The sequence below is a fragment of the Lathyrus oleraceus genome, chromosome 7 (genome assembly GCF_024323335.1).
Source record: "Lathyrus oleraceus cultivar Zhongwan6 chromosome 7, CAAS_Psat_ZW6_1.0, whole genome shotgun sequence".
NCBI lineage: Eukaryota > Viridiplantae > Streptophyta > Magnoliopsida > Fabales > Fabaceae > Lathyrus > Lathyrus oleraceus.
This window is the reverse complement of record NC_066585.1, coordinates 149,983,410-149,999,634: the sequence shown is the minus strand read 5'-3', so window position 1 is coordinate 149,999,634 and position 16,225 is coordinate 149,983,410. Positions and strand designations below refer to the sequence as shown.

At 35.2% G+C, this 16,225-nt stretch overlaps 1 protein-coding gene across 4 annotated transcripts; it reads left to right on the top strand.

The window, feature by feature from the left end:
• On the top strand, positions 1-10,009 carry LOC127106016 (protein NRT1/ PTR FAMILY 8.3). 4 transcript variants are annotated; one of them, XM_051043293.1, is made up of 10 exons: positions 1-156; positions 434-539; positions 636-853; positions 943-1,499; positions 7,313-7,364; positions 7,911-8,049; positions 8,136-8,353; positions 8,444-9,000; positions 9,129-9,387; positions 9,530-9,797. In XM_051043293.1, exons 1-10 carry the CDS (start codon positions 112-114, stop codon positions 9,641-9,643), a joined length of 2,265 nt encoding a protein of 754 aa, XP_050899250.1. In that variant the 5' UTR covers positions 1-111; the 3' UTR covers positions 9,644-9,797. The 4 variants fall into 4 exon arrangements, with proteins under 4 accessions (XP_050899250.1, XP_050899249.1, XP_050899251.1 ...); XM_051043292.1 differs by having other exon boundaries at positions 9,129-10,009; XM_051043294.1 differs by lacking the exons at positions 1-156; positions 434-539; positions 636-853 and having other exon boundaries at positions 948-1,175; positions 1,313-1,499; positions 9,129-10,009.
• The last annotated feature ends 6,216 nt before the right edge of the window (positions 10,010-16,225 follow it).

Genomic DNA, 16,225 nt, shown 5'->3' with positions numbered 1-16,225 from the left:
TTGAATTCTTAAAAGAACACTGAGCTTATTTCTTCAGGTTCTCCTCTCCTTCTCTGCTCTCCTTCTCTGCTCTTCTTCATGCCATAGTCGTTACTAACAGAGTGAAGAGGCATGGGTTCTGCTGACATTACGGAACTGGACCAGGGATTTCTTCAGGTTCTCCTCTCACTTAACTGCTTACATTTGTTTTTACTTTGTGCTATTCCACTTGTATTTCGATTCTCTACTCTTCTAACAACACCTTTCATATTCTTACCTTTCATAAAATGGCCAAGATCCGATCACTCTAGCTTTTTCACCTCTCACTAATCTCAGCACTTGGATCAACACAATTCCTATTTTTACTTGATTGAGTTCTGATGTCAGCGAATCCAGATCCCTTTAAAAAGTGGAATTTTGCTTTCTGATATGAATCTTTATTTTAATTCTTAAGGATGAAAGGAGCAAACAACACACAGGAGATGGTTCCCTTGACTTTAGATGGAAGCCTGCTATTAAGCACAACACTGGCAATTGGAGAGCTTGTCCATTTATTCTAGGTATGTTTTTTTGTTTTACATTGCCTTAAGGTTTAATGTTTTTGAATGATCCATTTTCATTAGTATCATATTTATGTATGTAAGTGTAAATGACAGGCAATGAATGTTGTGAACGTTTGGCTTTCTTTGGCATTGCGACAAACCTTGTTACCTATCTTACCACCAAACTACATGAAGGAAATGTCTCTGCTGCGAGAAATGTCAGCATCTGGCAAGGAACTTGCTATCTTACACCTCTCATTGGAGCTGTTCTGGCAGATGGTTACTGGGGGAGATACTGGACAATTGCTGTTTTCTCTATGATTTATTTCCTTGTAATACACTTTAGACACATTTCTTCTCCTTGTCGATAATTGTCTCAATACGTTTTATTATGTGATACTGATATGGTTGTATCTTGCAGGGGATGTGTATCTTGACAGTTTCTGCATCTGTTCCATCATTGAAGCCGGCTGAATGTTTGGGTTCTGTATGTCCTCCGGCTAGTCCCGTGCAATATTATCCGCTCTACTTTGGTCTCTATGTGATTGCACTTGGGACTGGGGGTGTAAAAGCATGTGTGCTATCTTTTGGGGCAGATCAGTTTGATGATACTGATTCCAAGGAAAGAGCCAAGAAGGCTTCCTTTTTCAACTGGTATTACTTTTCGATCAACTTAGGTGCCATTTTGTCATGCAGCTTCATCGTGTGGGTTCAAGATAATTCAGGATGGGGTCTGGGATTTGGTCTTCCTGCTTTGTTTATGGGGTTATCCATTGGAATTTTCTTTTCAGGAACTTCTCTATACAGGTTTCAGAAGCCAATGGGTAGCCCTATTACAAGAATGTGTCAGGTTGTGTTAGCATCTGTCCGGAAGCAGAATTTGGTTGTTCCCGAGGATAGTAGTCTCCTGTATGAGATGCCGGACAAGATATCCGGAGTGGAAAGAAGTCACAAACTGATGCATCATGATGATCTGAGGTAATGTTTTTACTTTGAGCTTTGTTTCTGCCCTAGTGTTATTGGCCAATATAGCCAAAGGAGTATCTTTATATATGTTGAATTTCTATATAATATTGCTGTTGATGTGCAATTTTGTCTGATGGCAAACGTGGAATTAGTTGTTTATGAGAAAGTAATTTATAAAAGAAGACAAATTACTTTGTTATTGCACACACACAGACAGAGAAGACACCATATTCACATCTATTGCATGTCAACATTTTCTTTGTAAACTGTCTTTATTGCCCCCAGAAATTGTACGCTAAAATACCTTTTGGTTGTAAAGTAATTTTTTATTAGAGAAATTGTTGTGAAATTGAAAGGTTCACACAAAACTATTTTAAAAAATTAACAATAATATTAATTTCGTTGATAGTAAAGATGTGTGGGACAGAATCTCTCTCCAATTTGAATCTTCATTCAACAAACCTTGATCAAGTGTAAGCCATGCTTACCTTGATCTTATTACTTGCTTCCACTTGCTTCCAACCATATTTTCCATATTTTCATGCTTCAGAAGTCTAACAAAACCACGTGTATGGTTCTTCAACCATCCATAAATGCATTTGCTTTCGAATGCTTCCTTGAAGGTCTTTGTGTTTTCGAATTTTGCTATCTTTCAACCACATTCAAAACATAAATACCAAGATCTGTATAACTGTATCTTTGAGATGACACATTCTCTCTCTTTACCTTATCACAAATCAAATGATAATCATAGACTATTGTAACCGTTCCTTCATTACTATTAGTATCCATAGTAGAAAACTTTATCTCAAGCTATCTCCATCTTTAGATCTTTATTATGGATCTATGTGCTTGCATGTATGACGTCTGCATCTACCTATATGTTTTTGATGTTGACAACGCTTTTGTTTTTGTAAATTAACTTAGCACTTGTTTAATTTTGATTTTTATTTAATAAACAATAGGTCAATGGTATAGTTGGAATTATTTGAAAGATAAAACCCTATATATCTCACTATATATACATACCAGTTGGCCAATGCAAAAAAAGACCAATAAAAAGATATCATTCACGTCTCCACCAACAAAAGTCTATCTCTCCCTCTCTCTCAACTTTTTTATAGAAAATGAATAAAATAGCAAGGAAAAAAATAGAGGCGTTGAAAATCTCTAGGATCTCTTTTCTTTCATTCTCTCCAAAGTAACAGATTCAACCATTATATTATATGTCTTTACACTTCTTCATTTTTCAACTGGATATACTCACCTCACTTCTTCTTTTCATCAAAACACACACACAATATCTCATATTTTACCAACAATATTTATCCCTTCATCACTACAACCTCTCCACACTTTATTACACCATATACCTAAACAACACATTAGTCTCTCCATTCTTATTTTTCATACTCATCAACAATATTTCTACTCACTCAAAAAAAAAATCATACTACACTTACCACAACACCACCATAAAATAACTCATTTTACTACACCAATATAAAACTCATACTCTCACTCTCATCTCAAAATAATTATCCTTCTTCATGTAGAAGAACCTCAGACCTCCACTGTTCATTCTCCGACGAAGCACCCAAAATCCAGCCACCACAGTTGTTGATTAAACTTCTTTCATTTCCATACGGTAACTTTTGTTTTCACTCTGATTTTGTTTCATTCTTGTTTTGTTCATGAAAATAAATATAATACTATGAGTTATGTGAGTTTGTTTTTGATGAGAAAGGAGAAGGGAACTTGTTCCTTTCTTCTATTTGTTCATTAAAGTTGAAAGATTAATTATTTGTTTTCAAAACATGAAATAGAAGAAGTTTATATTTTTCTATTTTTATTTGCAAAAATAATGAGAAGCTGAATGATTAATATTGGCTATAAAAAATGTTGAATTGTATAGTGTGGAAAGATTAAGAGAAGATTTTGGCTTGGTTTCAATTTTCCCAACCTCACATGTACCCTTTTTATTAGATCTAGAAGAAATTTGAAAAAATCAAATAGCTTATTTACTTATCTTAATGATTTGATTTTTTTTTACTTCAAAAAAGTATATATTTAAAAAGAGGATGGAGCGATTATCCTCTTTGTTAATTGTTTTACTTTTTTTTATTAACTTATTTACTTTATTATTATTATTATTATTATTATTATTATTATTATTATTATTATTATTATTATTATTATTATTATTATTATTATTATTATTTAACTTTAGATTAGGGTTTATATTTTGGATTGGGCCATGGGCCCTTGTTATGCATGTTGTCTTACTTCCACACCACCTCCATGTAATATGCAACCTCTCTTATGTCTTTTTATTTCATTTTATTATTTCTTTTAATGTATTAGTTAATTAATTGATTAATAAGTTGAGTAGTTGATTAAATTTTAATTAATTAATTATTTTATTTTTTAAATTATTAAGTGTAATGTTTGATTATTTGTCTAGTCGATCAATTAATTTCTCTATCCATGTTCATATCTATCGGCCATGTAAATAATCAAATTCAAAAATAACTTCAAATTATTTTCAAAACCATTTTCAAAATCAAATCAAACACAATATTAAAAAAAATAATTCAAAACAAACACGAAAGAAGAGGATTGTTGGAATCTAGCATTCTGGGGAACCCTCGAATGACCGGTCCTGAGCCACGCCTGTAGGGTTAACCGTTCATTCTTCCCTTTTGTTCTTAAAACACTTAAATCAACTTGGACCAAATAAGGACTGTTGGGATCAAGCATTTTGGCGCAACTCTTTGAACAATTGATTCTTATCAAGTATTCGTTGTCCATCAAACAATTTTCTCAATTAATTTGAATGAAAAAGGACCATTGGAATCTAGCATTTCGGTGGAACCCCGAATGATTGATCCCGAGGCTTATGTCTCATTCTCATCAAATGTTCGTCATTCACTTATAAAAAATATTCAACCAATCAAACTATTTTTTCTCCGTCATGCGATATCAAAAACCTTTTCAAAACAAAAGACATCTTGTCTTAAGATGAGGCAAAGCAATGCTTCATCCATAATTGTTGAGTTGAGATAAGTGATGTTTTTCCGAATGATGATTTGTAAATCCATTCGATGTGATGTATATGTCAACTCCTCATCTGTTTTGGATAAGACAATGTTTCTCGTCGATTAATACAAGATAGTTTTCGCTAAAATCGACCAACAAACAAACATTTTCTACCCAGAACTACGTAAGCCTTGAATACTCTATTGCATCCGGAGATACGTAGGAGCAGGATTACGAAATCTTGTCAGGCCCATTAATAAAAATTTATATTTAGTTCCTTTTCTGCCCCCTAATAATAAAAACCTTTTTAGGTCATCTATCATTAATCGTGAGGGGTGTTAATACATTCCCCCTGCGTAACCGACTCCTGAACCCAGGTATTGGTTGCGATGATCATATCTTATCCTTTCTTTTAGGGGTTTTATCGATATTTTCCCTTTCCCTTTTTGGGAATAAATAAAGTTCGGTGGAGACTCTGTTCAGTCCATCCCGTAAGCGTGCGATTGTGCTCTGCGAGCGTCGTGTTCTCATTTTTCGAGGTGCGATAACAGTTCCAAAAGAACTTTAGTTATATTTTATTATTTAATTTATTTTAATTCTTGTATATAACTAAACATGATTTTTACGTGGCAACTGAATTGTCAATTGCGCTCCTGCTGTGTGTTTGCGATCACGTCGGTAATTTATGGCTGTGACGAGATATTATTGTTTGTGGCATGAAAATTAGCGACTATATTTCACTATTTTATTTAATTTAATTCTTGTATATAACTAAACTGTTTAAACTATATTTAGTTTTTTATGTAAATGTAGAAGGAGTATCAGAGATTAATCATAAAAAATTTAGTTGAAAATTCTCAATATACTCCGATAGCTTCAAATCTGATTGATCCACGTGTGAACCTTTAAATTTTGAGTTTAGTAAGTGTTGGGAGGGGAGCTGATGGGTATCTTTTTAGTGTTAGACTTTTGACCGACAACTACAGAAAAGAGGATAGAAATTTATTTGAAAAAAGTTTTAGATGGGGAAGGAACGTCAAGTCCACCATAATTGACACCATAAATGATAGAAACAGTGAGGCAACTGACGCTAACTGAGGCGAGATGCGAGACAGCGAAACATGAGACGACGCGCTAAAGGTCAAATTGGAGGCAATGAAGAAAAGACAATTTGAGATGCAAGAGCAAATGCGACAATTTATATCTTCACAAATGAACCAAACATATATGGTTCAATGAGTGGGAATCAAGAGTTTGGTGAAAATGGAGGAGTTGGTGGCCAAGAAGCGGTAAATTAGGAGGATGAAGATGAAGAAGACAAGTTTGATGTTGTTGTTGATTGATTTTTTTATTGTTATTTTACTTTTAAATATGAATTTTTATAAATTATTGATCATTTTTAATTGAAATTTTAAAAAAAAAAACATATTTATATAGAAATTTGTGGCATGATTTTCACGTGGTAAAGTGGTGCAACGTGAATATCACATGACAATTTATGGCGTGATTTGTGACGTGTTTATTCATGTGACTAATTGATGGTTTGTAATGTGATATTGTTATTTGTGGCATGAAAATCACGTTTCTTCTTATTCTTCTTCTGTTTATGGCTTTTCATATGATAATACTTCATGCTTGTTTGAATTAGTTTTTAAAAACTGTTTTTTAATTTTAAAAAAAATTGAATGATTTGTTTTAAAAAATACTTTTGTAAAATTATTTTTAATTTTTCAGTTTTTAAAACTAAAAAACCAAAACAATATAAATATATTTTTGCTTTTCATTTTTCAGTTTTGTTTTCAAGAATGAATAAAAAAACACAAAAAAATACACCACTTTTTACTAATGACACAAATATAATTATATAAAACTTTTGTACAATTCGATTGATAAATTCTATTATATTTTTTCTTTTACTATCAACCATCATTATATACTTTATATACATATATAATAAAATATATGATATATTATAGATTAGCTTTAATTATTTCTTAATTTTTTTTGTTGTATAATATATTATAAATTAACTCATTATGTTAAATATTTTAGAATTGATTAAATTTATAAATACCTTTAATGTAAATATTTTTTATATTATCAATCAATCTACATTATTAAAAATATCTAATTATATAATAAACATATTTGATTAGATATAAATTTTTCCTTAACTCTATACTCTATAAATAAAAAATTATTCATTAGGTACTAAATGGTCATAAAATTATTTCTGATTTTTTGTTATTTAATCTAATCAAATTAAAAAAATTAAATTATCAAAGAATTTTATCATCTTATTATTTTTAAAACAGTTTTAAAAAATTAAATAATCATATATTTTCTCACTCCTAAAAATAGATTTCAAGAAATTAATTATCAAACAACTTTTTTTCCATTCTCATTTTTAAAACAATTTTTTTAAAAAGATATACAAAATAAATTTTAATAACTAAAACTTAAAAGTCTTTCAACCCTTTATATTTCTATCCATATTTCCTAATCATTTGGACCTCAATCTCTCTCTAAAACCACATTAGTTATTCCTTATTGTCATCAACTTTTTAGTCCATTATAAAAGTTAACTTTTATCTATTTTGTTTTGTTATAGTTAATTATTTATTTAAATTTCAATAATAGCATTTTATTTTATTATATTTTATTATTTATTAAATAATGTAAACTTTGAATAGTGAATGCATTTTAGCCTATAGATTAACTGTATCTAACTCTTTGTTATACTTAAATATTCTCCACAAATTGCTTCCTGCTCTCCTCTTTCACAGCATGGCTTCTACTAACGACGACGTTCGAGAACTGGAACATGGCCTTCTTCAGGTTCTCTTCCACTTCCCAGTTCACATTTTTCTTTTAATAGTTTATATTTATATTTATATATTTATACTCTATGATTATGAAACATTAATCTGTTTGATACAGCATGCACTCATTTTACCACGTGTTACTTCATAACTGTAAACTGTTTTGAGTTTCACTTTTTGAACTCGTCAATATCACGTGAGAATCTCTATTTTGTTAACTTTTTTTAATATTTTCCTAAAACTAGGGTTAGTTCATGTGTATCACAAAATATATCCCTCACTCATCTTAATTAAAGCTTGAGCATAATATTAATGTCAGTCAACTTCTATGGATTTGGCGGTGAGTTTCATAAAACCACTTCGCCACTGGTTTTAACAAATGAAGTGTTTCTTATTGTTATTGCATTTCTTATATGCATCCTTATACATGGATTTGGATTCTCTATTGTTGCAATCTCAGGCCTGTCACAGATATCGGCCATTGGATATCTGTCAGCGAATCCTATTCCTTAAAAAAGTGGTATTTTGCTTTGTGATATGATTATTTATTTTATTTCTTAAGGATGAAAGGGGCCAACAAGACACATTTCTTGAGGATGAAAGGGGCGAACAACACACCGGAGATGGTTCTGTTGATTTTAAAGGGAGGCCTTCTATTAAGCACAAAACTGGCAATTGGAAAGCTTGTCCATTTATTTTAGGTATGCATTTTTTTACATTGCTCTAGGGTTTTGTGTTTTAGATGATTCATTTTCATTACTATTATATTTATGTATGTAAATGACAGGCAATGAATGTTGTGAACGTTTGGCTTTCTTTGGCATTGCAACAAACCTTGTTACCTATCTTACCACCAAACTACACGAAGGAAACGTCTCTGCTGCGAGAAATGTCGGTGTCTGGCAAGGAACTTGTTATCTTACACCTCTCATTGGAGCTGTTCTTGCTGATGGTTATTGGGGGAGATACTGGACAATTGCTGTTTTCTCTATGATTTATTTCCTTGTAATACACTTTAGATACATTTCTTCTCCTAATCATAATTGTCTCAACGCTTTTTATTATGTCATATACTGATATGATTGTATTTTGTAGGGGATGTGTATCTTGACTATTTCTGCATCGGTTCCATCTTTGAAGCCAGCCAAGTGTTTGGGTTCGGTGTGTCCTCCGGCTAGTCCTTTGCAATATTATCTGTTCTACTTTGGTCTCTATGTGATTGCACTTGGGACTGGTGGTGTAAAATCATGCGTGTCGCCTTTTGGGGCAGATCAGTTTGATGAAACTGACTCTGAGGGAAGTGCCAAGAAGGCTTCCTTTTTCAACTGGTATTACTTTTCGATCGAGCTAGGCGCCATGGTGTCGTGCACCTTCGTTGTGTGGGTTCAAGATAATTTAGGATGGGGTCTTGGATTTGGCATTCCTGCTTTATTTATGGGGTTATCCGTTGGAAGTTTCTTTATCGGTACCTACCTATACAGGTTTCAAAAACCAAAGGGGAGTCCTCTTACAAGCATGTGCCAGGTTTTGTTCGCATCTGTCCGAAAGCGGAATTTGGTTGTGCCGGAGGATAGTAGTCTCCTTTACGAGACACCTGACAAGCAATCAGGAGTTAAAGAAAGTAACAAACTGATGCATCATGATGATATGAGGTAACATTTTTCTTGTTGAATATGTTACTGCACGTAGAAATTGTATCAAAGTTTTGACATTTTTAATGTTTTTATGCTTACTACTAGTACTATTAATGACGGAAGGATTTTTTTGGTGTTTAATAAAGGTATTTTGATAAAGCAGCTGTAGTGGCTGATTCAGACAACAGAAGTGGTGACCGTTCTAATCCATGGAAGCTTTGCACTGTGACCCAAGTGGAAGAATTGAAAATCTTGATTCGCATGCTTCCAATTTGGGCTACTGGCATAATATTTTCTGCTGTCTACGCACAGATGTCAACATTGTTTGTGGAGCAAGGAACTATGATGGACACATATATTGGTTCCTTCAAATTATCCCCAGCTTCCCTCTCAACCTTTGATGTGGTAAGTGTTGTTTTTTGGGTCCCTGTCTATGACAGGATACTTGTTCCTATTGCAAGGAAAATTACAGGCAGGAAAATGGGATTTTCTGTGTTTCAAAGAATAGGAATTGGCCATTTTATTTCTGTCTTGTGCATGTTATCAGCTTCTATTGTGGAGATTAAACGACTGCAGCTTGCAAGAAAGCTTGACCTTGTCGATAAACATGTCCCCGTACCCCTTAGTGTATTATGGCAAATACCTCAAAATTTCTTATTAGGTGCATCAGAGGTATTCACACTCATTGGGCAGATTGAGTTCTTCTATGACCAATCACCAGATGCTATGAGGACTTTATGTAGTGCATTGCCACTCGTGAGTTTTTCATTGGGGAATTACTTGAGCTCTTTCATGCTTACTGTAGTAACTTATTTCACCACACGAGGTGGAAAGCCTGGATGGATTCCAGATAACTTGAACGAGGGACATCTTGATTACTTTTTTCAACTTATGTCTGGACTTTGCTTATTAAATACATTATTGTACATAATTGCCGCCAAAATGTACAAGCAGAAGAAGAGATCGTAAGATTTTTCAAGTGTTTATTGTGCTTAGGAATGGAAGCAGTTCTCATATTTGTTTGTTACCTGTTATTGAGCATTATCATTTTTCATGCCTGGTTGTTATTTCTTTACATTGTTTTGATACTCATCCATGGTACAGTTTTTTAGCATTTTTTAATTGAGACTTTATGATAGTTTATATTTTAGTGATCCTAATGGACAACAAAGTAATAGTTAGTGATTAAACTATTTCTTAACTAGGTTGTGGATCAATGTCAGAGTTGGTGATTCAATTATTTCTTTTTAGTGATCTTATATTGTATGTCTTTTTACTTACATTGATTTTCTTTATGGAACTTTTTACTTGCATTGTTATTTTGGTACAATGTATGTCTTTTTTACTTTAATCATTAGGTGCATTACATGTGAATTGTATGAGTTTGATTATGTTACTGGTTGGGAGAGTACAATAGATATTGTCTTATATGTGGTATGGCACACGAGAGTCTTTAGATTTTGATATGTTAAAAGAGTGAATCAACCTAAATGCTTGACTAGGTATTTTTTATACATGGTCCTTAAGGAGAGATTAGTTCTATCCCAATAAACTTATAGTATGTGTCCGTTTTATCACCACATGCTAATAATCGTAGTAAAAATTCATTAGCATGTTACATATCACTATGGTCGTAGAATATCTACACTGTAGTAAAATGTGGAGTTCAAGGGTTCAATACCAACACCAAAATTTGAATTTTTTTTTAAAATATCCAAAAATTTAAAAAAAAATTCAAAAATATCCATTTTTTCCAAAAAATTACAAAATTGGGCAATTTTTGCCCAAATTTTGTACATAGGCGCCACCCTAGTTGGCGCCTACCCTTAAAGGGTAGGGCAAGTCGCCACTAGGAGTGGCGCCTACCCTTTAAGTTTTTTTTTTTTTTTTTTTTTTTTTTTTTTTTTTTTTAAATATGTTTTTTTTTTTTTTTTTTTTTTTTATAATTTTTTTTAATTTATGAATTTATATTTTTCTAAATTATATTAATTTATATTAACACATATATATAAATAAAATTATTTACAAGATATATATATATATATATATATATATATATATATATATATATATATTAATTTATATATATACTAATTTAATTTATAAGTAATTATTATTATTTAAAATTTTTTGGAAGAATTAGGGTTAATCATGTTAAGGTTAATTTATCAATTATAATTAGGGTTTATTGATCGGTTATAATTAGAGTTTGGTAGTTATGACCTAATTGAAACCCTAATTCCCTATAAGATTAAGTAATCAAGTGCGACACTAATTAGGGTTAGGTAGACTGGTGTACAACCCAGATCTTTTCCTATAAATAAAGTGTTATTTCCTTGCATTTTTTTCACCACTGTTTCCTATCACCTTCTGTATCAAGTTGAGTTCATGGCATCCCCAAGACCGTCGTCATGGCAGCGAACATCATCAAGGCGCCCGGATCCTGAACCAGTAATCTTAAAAAGGGATGGGCATGTTATTTTCTCGCCTTTGAAACCTCCAATGGAGATGAAATTTTGGAACATCCGTTCGTTGGACCAACTAAAAAGGTCTTTGATGTCTTGGTTAGAGGGAGATTACCAACCTGGTGAAGTCATCAGAAGGATTCAGAGGCTTAGAACAAGGTTCTCATTTGAAACTGGAGAAACGATACGTTGGTGGGTTGAAGTTGAAAGCGACATTGATTGCATCCAAATGATGCATGGATCAGACGACATAGTGTTAACTGTTGTAATTTCTTAGATTTTAATGGTTGTTTGTCATGTTGTTGTTGTATTTGTTATTGTTCTAGTACTTGTTCTTGTTTTAGTACTTGTTTTTGTTCCAGTATTTGTTTTTGTTTTAGTAATTGGTGTTGTAATGTTAGATGTTTGTGTTTGTTGTTCAAGTGTCATCTTCTATTTGGAATAAAAAGTAAACTTTAATTTAAAATGATTTCGGTACACAGATTTATGAAAGTGAAAACTAAGTTGTGGAACTAGATCCACGATATGGACATTTGTTCTTATTATGCCCTAGTTGTCTACATATGCTACACTTCCTCTGCATTTTCTCTGCGACGTCCATTTCAGTTCTAATGCGCCTGCTATTTGGGCGACCACTTTTATTCCGCCGCATCGATTCGTTGTGCCAAACAATTTCCCCGTCATACTCTGGCCAATACGCCTCCAATGCTACCACCGGAAATGGATTGTCGTATACATTGAGCAATGTTGCAACTTTGTAGATTGGAGACACTAGCGATAATGCATCGAAGTGGCTGTGTGAACACGCTGCAATGACATGGGAACAAGGCATACGATAGGCCTGAAATTGACCACAGTCGCACCAACGGTCTGGTATTAGGACCCTATACTCTTGTCTGGGCAACCCTTGGTTGTGGTCAATTGTTTCCTTGACACTAAAAGTGTGGCCATGGCGGTCGAATTCCGTAACCCGATGGCTGCTGGCTTTGGCAGATTCCTGCCTCATAAACTTCATGCAGGCATCACTATATACTTGACTCGTCTGCAACACTTCATTCCAGCGCCTGCCTCTTGTTACGAACAACGTTGCCATCCGAAAATAGGTCGCACTCACCAATGCGGTTACCGGGAGGTTACGTATGCCCTTAAACACGCCGTTCATTGATTCCACAAGATTTGTTGTCATGTGGCCCCACCTCACCCCATCGTCGTATGATCTAGTCCACTTCGCTCTGTCGATATTATCGATCCACCTCCCTGCATCAGAATTTGCCAACACTATTTCCCGGCGATAATATTGGAATCCAGGTTGGTTTAATGCATACCCCGCGTTTATCAAATGTTGCTTCAAGAAGTTATCCTTGAACTCCCGCATAAAATTTTGAGCAATATGCCTTATGCAGTAGACATGGGTAGACGGGGGGTCATGCCAACCATTTGCTGGATTATTGTATGCACTGTCTATTGAAGCGTGCCTGTCAGAAATCACGCATATGCCAGCTTGTGGAGTCACGTGCGTTCGAAGATTCTTAAGGAAGAAACTCCAAGCAGCAGCCGTTTCTCCTTCCACCAATGCAAAGGCTATTGGGAAAATATTTGAATTGCCATCTTGTGCGACCGCCATCAGTAACGATCCTTTGTATTTCCCATACAGCTAAGTTCCATCGACTTGAACAAGTGGTTTGCAGAATGTGAACCCAATGATGCAGGGACGGAATGCCCAGAAAAGTCTATGGAAAATTCCATTACCTTCTAGACGGGTTCCGTCAGGGGATTGTGCAGGCAAGGTCTCCATTATAGTAACCGTCCCAGGTGAATACAATCGTAGTGCAGCCAGGTAGCGTGGTAGTTGTTTGTATGATTCCTCCCAGTTACCGTACACCAGTTCAATTGCCTTGGTTTTCGCTAACCAAGCCTTTCTGTATGACGGTGTATATTTGAAAACAGCCACACAATGGGAGATAATTGTTTTGACCTTCAGTGACGGGTCAGCCTCAACTAGAGGTAATATGGAATGGCAGATCATGTCATGGCTAAGTTTGCGATGATCCTGTGCCATGTTGGTGTTGACGCAAATGTGAGCTTGAGATATGGACCCTATCACCCACGCATTATGCTTCTTCTTGTACGATGCCATCAACCTATATCCACACTCCGGATTTTTGCATACAATAACGTATCTTTCCGGATTTGATTCGATAACATCGTAGTCAACACAATTTTTCAAGTGCCAGTTCTTTATTGCTAACAGACACTCTTCCTTGGTCCGAAATTGGTCACCCTTCTTTAAGTCCTCATCAGACCTCATATATGGGTTGTAGAACATATCTGATGAGGGCTCATCCTCGCCCAAGTTAAGTGTTGTGAAGTGCGCAGGAGGTGAGTAGCGTTGCGCTATAGGTATTTGAGCTTGGTCTTCGTCTTCAGAATGACGGTTCACCAAGTCATCAACCACGTCTTCAGCATCATCAACCACATCGTCTTCAACGTGGTGCTTAGCATCTTGTTCGTCATCAATCACAGGATCAATAACCTGTGATTGAATATTCTGAGTTGGTTGAGGTTGTTCCAACACAATGTACAACACTATGTATTCGTAACCAGAGTACTCATGGTTACGAAGCATGTATTGTGTCTCCATGTCATTTTGAATCAATGACTGCAAAAACTTGACAGAGTTGTTTTCTGAAAAAAAAGGTTGTTGATAAAAAATTTGGGACACGGGTTGTCTTAGTTTGGACTCAATCTTCCTCTTCAGATAAGAGAAGTCAGCTCCTCTATTTAGACAAAAACGAGTGCATTCGGTGTTTCTAAATAGGAAGCCAGACATATCACATTCATAAGTCTCACCATTGACGTGAGCTTTGACTTTGTATTGTGATGAAGATGCCATGTTTTGTGAAGACATTGTGAAGGTTTTGTGAAGGTTTTCTGTAGGTTTTGTGAAGGTTTTGTGAAGGTTTTGTGAAGATATTGTCAAGGTTTTGTGAAGATTGCTGTGAAGATATTGTGAATACCTTTGCGAAAATGTGTGTGAATATTTATACTGCAGGAATCTTACTGCCTATCCATCAAGTCTTCACCACCAAGTCTGGCAGATTCCCACGCATGCCTTACACGTGTCACACCCTTGAATGCAACACTCCCACCTAGTCTGTACTAATGCATGCCAACCTATCCACCTAGCCTGAACTTAGTCTCAGAGATTCCCATGCATGCCTGTTCCCCATCAAGTCTTCACCACCAAGTCTGGCAGATTCCCACGCATGCCTTACACGTGTCACACCCTTGAATGCAACACTCCCACCTAGTCTGTACTAATGCATGCCAACCTATCCACCTAGCCTGAACTTAGTCTCAGAGATTCCCATGCATGCCTGTTCCCCATCAAGTCTTCACCACCAAGTCTGGCAGATTCCCACGCATGCCTTACACGTGTCACACCCTTGAATGCAACACTCCCACCTAGTCTGTACTAATGCATGCCAACCTATCCACCTAGCCTGAACTTAGTCTCAGAGATTCCCATGCATGCCTGTTCCCCATCAAGTCTTCACCACCAAGTCTGGCAGATTCCCACGCATGCCAACCTATCCACCTATCCATATTTCCCCCCTAAGAGTTTACTTATGCCCTTTTGGCATAATAAAAAATGTGATAAAAAAAGCGCAAGCACATAGATCACCATAAAATGACAACAAACATGTTATAGGAAAGAAATTCTTAAAATCGTGTTAGTAGTTTCTTACAAATAAAGTAAAATAGTGATTATGTGTTTAAAATAATATTCAATCTTATTTACGCTTAATTATTTATTTTAAATAAGATTCCCACGCATGCCTTACACGTGTCACATTTTTTCATCATCAGATTCCACCAAGTCTTCCCCAAGACAAGACAACTCCCACCTAGTCTGCACCAATGCATGCCAACACTACCACCTAGTCTGCACCTATTCTGCAAGATTCCCATGCATGCCTTCCACGTGTCACACCTTTGCATCATCAGATTCCACCAAGTCTTCCCCAAGACAAGACAACCCCCACCTAGTCTGCACCTATGCATGCAAACACTGCCACCTAGTCTGCACCTATTCTGCAAGATTCCCACGCATGCCTTACACTTGTCACGTTTTTGCATCATCAGATTCCACCAAGTCTTCCCCAAGACAAGACAACTCCCACCTAGTCTGCACCAATGCATGCAAACACTGCCACCTAGTCTGCACCTATTCTGCAAGATTCCCACGCATGCCTTACACTTGTCACATTTTTGCATCATCAGATTCCACCAATGCATGCCAACACTACCACGCATGCCTTACACTTGTCACATTTTTGCATATTCAGTCTACTTGAAAACGAGTATAAATAGAGGGTCATTCTTGCAAGTTTTCATCAACCACTAACACTTTTATTCAGAGAACTCAGGCGAAACTTCTCATCCACCAAGCTTCTTCCTACATTGCAGTCATGTCTCTTCTTACCATGGGCCAAGAACACAGAGGAACTAGGGCAAACATTGCCTCATTCGTAAGTTTTTCTTGAACATTGCCTCTTTCGTATGTTTGTAATTAGTTTTTTAAAAGTCCAATATAATGATTGTTTATATTGTTTGTTTTTAAAGGATCCCAAGAAATTTCGTCAACGTTCACACCCAATGCCTTATCCAGACCCATGGTGCGTACCTTACATAGAGCGTGCGGGTTTCGGTCATGTAATGCATGTCGTAAATGCCACCATTGATGCCAAATTCATTTTGGCTCTGTGTGAACGTTG